The sequence below is a fragment of the Asparagus officinalis genome, chromosome 1 (assembly GCF_001876935.1).
Source record: "Asparagus officinalis chromosome 1, Aspof.V1, whole genome shotgun sequence".
Lineage (NCBI taxonomy): Eukaryota > Viridiplantae > Streptophyta > Magnoliopsida > Asparagales > Asparagaceae > Asparagus > Asparagus officinalis.
Genome location: NC_033794.1, coordinates 89416758 through 89425155, shown reverse-complemented (window position 1 = coordinate 89425155; position 8398 = coordinate 89416758). Strand labels below are relative to the sequence as shown.

The 8398-nt window shown below is 36.9% G+C and overlaps 1 protein-coding gene across 1 annotated transcript; it reads left to right on the top strand.

The window, feature by feature from the left end:
- LOC109827552 (homeobox-leucine zipper protein HAT5-like) lies at nucleotides 4725-7296 on the top strand. Its single transcript, XM_020394560.1, has 3 exons — nucleotides 4725-5309; nucleotides 5665-6056; nucleotides 6667-7296. The coding sequence occupies exons 1-3, from the start codon at nucleotides 5186-5188 to the stop codon at nucleotides 7030-7032; spliced, it is 882 nt and encodes a 293-aa protein (XP_020250149.1). The 5' UTR covers nucleotides 4725-5185; the 3' UTR covers nucleotides 7033-7296.

The window sequence follows — 8398 nt, the reverse complement described above, 5'->3', positions numbered from 1 at the left end:
CATCTTTATAAGGAAAAAAAGAAGTCTTTGCTCCACCTGCTGCTTGATAATATACTCTCCGAAAAAATAATCAATCACATTGCTTTTCTTTGTTCATCAGCTCTCAAACAATAATTTTTTCGAGAGACTCAAATAATAGTTATTATATACTCATAGAAGTTAGATCTTTGTCTGTAGGTAATAATGGGTAAAAGGTGATGACTCATTTTTCTAAATGAGCAACAAAGAGATAATCATGTGGTGATGCCCACTTTGCTAGTCATATAAAAATGTGTGGACTTCATTACTCTCTATTGGTAGCCCTATTTTGTTAAATGAACCGTTACTTCATAACCAACATTCCTTTTTCGTTAATACTCTATATTATAAATGGAAGACCTTCTCACCAAAAAACTGGCATATTGCAAACAAGTTGTATAGCAAACAGTTGCGTTAACAATGTTTAAACACTTCAGTTCCTTACATCATAATTATTCATAACACTTAATTTAGCCCACTATTCCTGTATGCAATTTGATGTTTCTTTAAATATACTAAAATTCTGAAATTAAGATGAGGCTGCAATAGTTGAGAGTTTATAATTTTATATAGGCATGTTCATTTGGGCCCAAGGCCCAGGCCCGGCCCGGTGTACTGACCGGACCCTCCAAAACCAACATGTCTTGCATTAGTTATCCATTGTTGCATAATATATCTTGAAGGAATTTCTAATACTTGCTTTTTTACTAAAATGTGCAAGCTATGTTTGCATAATATACATTCCATCTCAAATCTAGCACAATAGCACTTAATTCTTTTTTCTTTAGATGCATCGAAGACAACATGATGCTTTACTATCTTCTTGCTTTCAGCCTCCCTATCTATATTCCAAACAGCATAAGTAGCACCTGCGTCATCCTTCGACAACCTTTCATGAAGCATGGAGTAACTATCCTTGAGTTTTTTCTGAAAGATAGTAAACATATTCTTTGCATAACTCTCCCTAGTTTGTTTTTCAATTGGATGTTCAATTATCAATGGCTCGGCCTGGACCGCTTCGTCGGTGCCCGCATGAAACTCAGCCCGACCCGGCCAGCAAAAGGGCTGGGCCCAGGCCGGGGTGGCCTGGGTCTGGGCTTGGACTCAGCGGGGAGACGGGTTGGGCCGAAACGGCCCGACCCGGGGGTATGTGACCATTTGGCTGGGCCGACCAGGTTGGCCCGGGCCCGACCCGGCCACAACGATCATGAATGTGACCAATGGTCGGGCAGCACGGGCCTGGCTCGGCCACAACGGTTACATGACCACTGGCCGAGCACTCGACTACAACGATCACATGCCTATTGGTCGGGCTGCCGAGTCGTGGCTCAGCCCGGACCTGGCCTGGTCTGAATGGCCATAACGACCATATTTGCTCTTTTGACCAAAACACCCTAAAACAGTAAAAAATGGCCAAAATTTGAGGATATTTTGGTCATATTGTTAGGGGACTGTCTCTATAAATAGAGATAATTTTTACTTATTTTTCTCATCCAAAACGCATCTACTTCTCTCTAATACTCTCTAATACTTTCTTATTCTTACTATTTCTTTCTAATTCTTCGATCAAATGGCTTCCTCCTCTGATTATGAAGGGCAAATCTCAACTCCCGATGTTAAAACGAGTCCTAATACTCCTACTACAAGAGCTACAATTACTTCTCCTACCGATGTTGATCACAAATCTGGTGTCAATGATTCTGCACCTAGAGCTCTTAAAAAGCCGAGATCCAATTTGTAGAACTTCTTTGAGAAGATAGAAGTTACGAGGGATCAACACAGTAGGCTTCTCACCCAGAATTATAAGTGTGCGTTGTACAACCATATTTTCCAAGCTCATCATAAAAACAACACTAACAACCTCAAACACCATTTTGAAAAGCACAAAAGAGGTCAAGCAATGCCTCAAGGTGATATCCGACAATCATTACTTTCCCAATCCTCATCCTCCGGTAGTCTCGGTAGTTAGAACTATGACGCAATTAAAGCTAGAAAATGTGTTATCAGGTTTATTATTCTTAAAAACCTTCTTTTTAAATTAGTAGAAGATGATGAATTTAAAAATATAATTACAAATGGTTTTTATCTCGCATTTAAAAAAAATCTCGTCAATCTTGTCAACGTGATATTTTAAAATATTATCATGAGGAACAAGAAAAAATAATTTCTTATTTTTAAAATTTAAACCGTAAATTTATTTAAACTTCTGATATGTTAACATCTAGAGCACAAACTGGTTACTTATGTATCACAACATACTAGATTGATGATAATTGGCAAATGTTTAAAAGACTTATTTCTTTTATTGCATTTGAAGATTCATAGTGGTACTAATATTGCAAATTTAATAATAGAAGAACTTATAAAATTAGAAATTTTAGAAAAAATAATTTCTCTTTTACTAGTTATTGCAAGTAATAATGTAGCTCTTGATCATATCAAATCATCTTTGCTATTGTCATGTCATGGTAATATTTTTTATATTAGATGTATGTATTATATTTTAAATTTAATTGTTTAAAGTGCATTTGATGAAATTATATATATGATAGAAAAGGTTAGGATAATAGATTATGCTCATAATGCTTCTGAACAAAGACTTAAAAGATGGAAACAATTGTATAAAAGAAAAAATTTTAAACCCAGATTAATCCCAAAAGATATTGACCATACGTGAAATTCTATCTATGCAATGTTAAATGTAGAAATAGAGTATAAAGAAATTATAAATGATTTTATTGCTTTCTATACCTCTAGTTCTAGCTCTCGTAATATGTATGGAACAACTGAGGATGAATGTTTAGTTATATATAATGTAAAAGAGATGTTACAAGTTTTTTATGATGCTACTATATTATTATTTGGTTGTTATTATCCAACTATTATTAAATCTACTTTACAAGTTTTAAATATTCAAACTTTTTTAATACTTATCGTATGGATAATTATTTTGAAAATATGATATTTCAAATGGAAAGTAAATTTAATAAGTATTTTAGGTCTATTCCTATTATTTTTGGTTTGAGGGTTCTTGTCGATCCATGTTTGAAGAATGTTGACCTTCAAATTTTGTTAAATTTTTTGTATGGTAACATGATAACAGACACTGATGATGGTCAAACTATTACTGTTCTTACTCATCATAATACTATTAGAACTTATTTTCAAAAATTATATAATGAGTATACAGCTAGATATGATGTAAGTACACATCAACCTATAGTTTCTGCTTCTACGAGTTCAAGTCGGGGCAAAGGGAAGAATTTTGATAGGGAATTATTAATAGCTCAGCTAATTGGTGGATCCAGATGATCAATGAAAATTTCTTAAATTGAACAATATTTATCTGCATTTTTAGTTAAAATTCAAAATAATAATTTTGATATTTTACAATGGTGAAGAGTATATGAAACAGTTTCATATCCTATACTTTCCATCATGGCTCGTGACTTACTAACAATGCAGGTTTCCACGGTAGCTTCGGAATCCGCCTTCAGCACATCAGGACGTTTGATCTACGACCACAGAACATCGTTAGATCCATCTACTGTAGAGGCGGTAATGTGTCTATAAGATTGATGGAGGTACAAGAAGAGAACTCAATGCATCGATCAGATGGCTAGTATTGAAGATAAACTTGAAGAGTTGGGAATAGGAGAGAGAGATAAAGAGTAGAAATTATACATTAATTTGTAATTTTTTTTTCTTAGCTAAAAATTTGCGATAAATTATTTTAAACAGAGTTGCAAATGATAGTGATATAGATGAGTATGTGCCAACCTAGTTGGGATGTATTCATCTATTATGATGTAACAAATTTCAAAATAAATTTGTAATTATTAGTGATTAACTGATTATTAATAAAGAATGTTTTTTTTTATCATTTTAATTTATATGATTTTTTGTATTTGTAAATTATATAATTACAAGTGATTAATAATATGATTGATTTTTTATCAAAATTTTGCTTAATTTATTGTTATCTACTCTTGATATTTTTTGACAAAAAAATAACATTTTAAGCAAAAAAAAAAAGAAAATGACCGGGCCAGGACCTGGACCCCGCCCGAGCCAATCAGGCCCGGGTTTGGGCCAGGGGTTTTGCCCGGCTCGAGTCCAGTTTGCCGGGCCGGGCCGGGCTAGGCCGACCCGTTTGGACAGACCTAATTTTATACTTTTAGATGTTCTTAAGACTTAAGTGTTATTTTAACATGACAAAATCCATATTACCTTTATGCAATGATATTTGTTTTCATCTATTTTAAAGGCGTGTTTCTTAAGATGTGAAAATCTTGATTTTTTTTTTTTTTTTTTTTTTTTATCATTTTAAAGTTTTTCCTAATTATCAAATCTCTGAAACATGAAGAGAGTCACAACTTTACGCTTTTTAAGGGTATAATATTACATGCTAAACATTGTTATTGCCTGATAAATTCTTTTAGGTTGAATGCTAAAATCTCCTACCTTCTAAGTTCAAAGGGTCAAGGCAATAGAAATCCCTGTAAAAACAAGTGAATAAATGACCCGCATCGGTCAAAAAGGGATAAATGATCATCCATGACCAAAAGAATTGGGAAAATCACTTTAATATTTTCAGTGGGTTTTTCATTTTTCCCAATAAGGGTATTTATGTCATTTTACTCCACCTCGCTTTCCCTCATCTCTGGGCTCCTCCTCCTTATAAACCCCCCAAACCTCTCGCTGCTTGAAAGAAGAAGAAGAAGAAGGAAACTCTCAAACAAGAGCAGAAATTAGTTTGTGTAGCAAAAGATTTAAAAAAAAAAGATCTTAATATTTTTCAAGTTCCAAATACTTGATCTGCTTTTTTTCCTGCTTCCAAAAGAAGAGATCAAATTTCTGCCAAATTTGATAGAATTTGGCAGAATTCTCCTGAACCCATCAGCAAATTTCTGTAGAAACCCAGTTGAATTCATCTCTTTGCTCTCCTGATGAGAGAGAGAGTGATGGGAGTGGGCAATTTCTGGCCTCAGGGATCATCTGATGTCTCTGTTCTCATGACCACTAGCTTCTTTCGCCACAAGCTCTAGATTGAACAAGGATACCTCTTTCGGTGATCTTGATGAAGATCTGGTTGTAAATTTTTTCTGGGTTTTAGGCAAAATTTGATCTCTGTTTTCTCGCTCCAAGTAGAAATAAGTAGAGAAAGATGGCAGGGAGAAGAGTTTATGGAGGTTCAGAGATGGCTGTTTTGTTGCAGAATGAAGAAGGGATTTCTTCTGAGGCTTTCCAGGCTTTGATTTCTTCTAGCTCCTCTCATACTGGTATCCGTGGTATGCTCCTTTTCCTTTTCATATTTATTATGATACTGAAGCTAAATTTCAAGTTAAGCTCTGATCAATTTTCGTAGTTATATCTAGACTTGACGTTGGTATTTAAAGATTCATCCGAATAAACCTTATCCTGAGAGGCAATTCAATTAATAAGTTTCTATTGAGACCTGTTCATCTCTATAATTGAATCTTTTTTGCATCATTTGTCACAATTATTGTTCGGAAAGATTCATTGAAGTATTCTCTGCATCATTCTCATTGATACTGTAGGAACCTCCACTGACAATTCACTGACTATTATTTTCGTCACTTCTCATACCATTGTACTGAATCATTTGAGTACTTATATTTTCAGGCTCTAGATCAATGCTAAACTTTGAGGAAATTTGCCATAGCACAAGCAACCAGCCATTCTACCGCCCTAGAGAACCTGAGGAAAGCTTTGATGATGATTATGATGAGTCCCTTCATCAGCCAGAGAAGAAGAGGAGGCTCACTTCCACCCAGGTTCAGTTCTTGGAGAAGAGCTTTGAAATTGAGAACAAGCTGGAACCCGAGAGAAAGATTCAGCTTGCTAAGGATCTCGGATTGCAACCAAGACAGGTTGCTATTTGGTTTCAGAATCGGAGAGCAAGGTGGAAGACGAAGCAAATTGAGAAGGATTATGAGGTGTTGAAGAAGAGCTTTGATGTTCTTAAGGGGGATTATGATGATCTTCTTAAGGAGAAGGAGAAGCTTAAAGCAGAGGTATATCTTCCTATTCTGAGCTAAATCATATGAATTCAAATTGCTTGATTCGGGATATAAGTTTCAAGTATGTATTCTTGTTTGTGATATGTGACATATAAATGACTAAAACCCACATTATTTCAGACATTTCTCGTCGAATTGGTCAAGTTGAAGATAAACTAGATGTGCATGTTTGTGTACAATTGTTAATCTAGAGCATTTGAGTGTCATCTTCACAGTGCATATTGTACTCAATTTGATATTCATAGGTTTATTATCTTGGTATAGTATGAGCATATTCAATTAAGTCATCGTTTATGGAATTGTTTGCTTCAGCAGATTAAATTTCTGCGTATAAATTGTCAAATCTTGATCATTTAGCATCATCGTACCGTGGTTATCTAAACATGGTGGATATTTTCTACTCAACTTGTTGGTCAGTTTTCTCCCATATTGTAGATAATTCGTATAAATTATCGGTTTATTGGAATTGTTGGCTTCACTTGATCAAATTACTGTTTGAATTCAGTTAGTCTAGACGACAAAGGCAACAAAACTATCGTAGTAACCAGTATTTGATTTGAACTTTTATTTCTTTTCCCAACTTAATCATCAGACTATTTTCCAGGTAGTTCATCTCACGGACAAGCTCCTCCTCAAAGAAAACCACAAAGGTGTCACAGAACCATTAGAACTCAGGACGACAGATAATAACATCACAATTGAGCTCAAAAATTCTGAAACCCCACGTGTAGGAGTAAAGCAAGAGGATCACAGTTCAAGCGATAGTGCGGTCTCAGATTCTGAAAGCCCTCATTGCATGGATGGAGCTCACACCGATTCCTCTAATGCTTTCGAGCCTGATCAGTCCGATATCTCATATATTGAGGAGGATGAGGAGGTGAAAGGGTATCATCAGTTTCTGAAGCTCGAGGATAACTCAGCAAGTTTCGAGTTTCCTGTCGAAGATCATTCCCTTTGGTTCTGGCCCTGATAGGATTAGTTTCGCAGTTTCTTCTCGTTGTATATCTATCTGCCTACCTGTACGTGTATTTTGTTGGGAGATCTTTTGTTATATGAGATGCAGATAATATTGAGATGTCAGTAACAATAAAGGTCAGTTGTTGGCTTCGAGAAGTGCTGTGTGCGTCTTTTCTTGTTAGTACCGCCAATTGAACCGTCTCTCTTGTGCATATTGTATCCAGTTTGAAGTGTTTTGGGCGTGTTTTTCTAGTTTGAAACCTGATTGAGCTGTGCATCTTTTCTCTGTATTATATTGAGGCCGTGTTTGGCAGCTCCACCTTTAAACTTCAACTTGTGAGTAACGTTAGTTGTTTTAAGTCCTGATTCTCTTCTGGCAGAAATCTGGAGCAGGAGTCAAACTGGTTCGAAGTTGAGCCTTGGATCCATGATCTCAGATCGGATCGCCCCATCTGAGCTTCGCTCGCGGCTGATACATCCCTAGGGACTCGGTCTGCTGGACAAAGAACAGCTAGAGACTCAGATCGAACCAAAAATCAGCCCACAGGATATTTTGTGAGGGTGCATGTCAGGGCATATGTATGGTGCTGATGTTTAAAGATAAGAGTGATGGGATTTGAACTCTTCTGCCTACAAAAAGCCCATGGCTTGAGGAGCGACGCAACGATAAGCAAGATGTATGCTAGTGAGGGTGCACGTCAGGGCAATTTTGGGGAGATTTTGGAAGGATAAAGATTTAGAGTCCAAACTTAGATATGACACTGCACTAAGTTCGTTTTTTTTTTTTTTAACTTCTCTTTGCTTCTAAGTAAATTTGATTTCACTGCTCTTAAACTAACTATTATATATACAATCCGACAAATTTTTTTGGTCGATAACGCAGAGCGAGATGACTTGTCAAAGAACGTGACAAAAGCTGCGTAATTACGAAGCTAGCCCTGCACCAGACAGAGATTTCCTGAAACACCGCCAACCACTCCAAAACCACCACGCGTACACCAACCTTCCACCTCCCAAAAGACCCCCTTACTTACTTTTTAGATATTCCACAGCCCAACGGAGCTCACCCAGTTGATCACCCGCCGCGAACCGAATCAAAACACGCCACGTGCCCTCAGTTTCCGGCCGGATCCGGGATCACGTCGCTTTCTAACCCTCGTCGCCAACCCCGCAAGGAAAAGCCGACCACGGTGCGGGGCCCACTTTGACCCACACGTGTCTATTTGTAACGGGTTCACATTGTCACGTGGCCTGATAGCAACCGGTTAAGGTCAGCTTCGTTTGTCGTGTAGTGGAGGGGGGGAGGGGAGCCGTGCTGCTTCACGCTGGAGGCGACTTGTGTCTCTTCTGCAGAGAAACGCATCTTTTGCGGCGAAATA

What these genes read in the sequence shown, in the direction of transcription:
- LOC109827552 (XM_020394560.1), top strand. Translation starts at nt 5,186, where the DNA reads ATGGCAGGGAGAAGAGTTTATGGAGGTTCAGAGATGGCTGTTTTGTTG. An exon ending in CTCTCATACTGGTATCCGTG is followed by an intron (nt 5,310 to 5,664) that starts GTATGCTCCTTT and finishes TTATATTTTCAG; the next exon opens with GCTCTAGATCAATGCTAAAC. An exon ending in AGGAGAAGCTTAAAGCAGAG is followed by an intron (nt 6,057 to 6,666) that starts GTATATCTTCCT and finishes ACTATTTTCCAG; the next exon opens with GTAGTTCATCTCACGGACAA.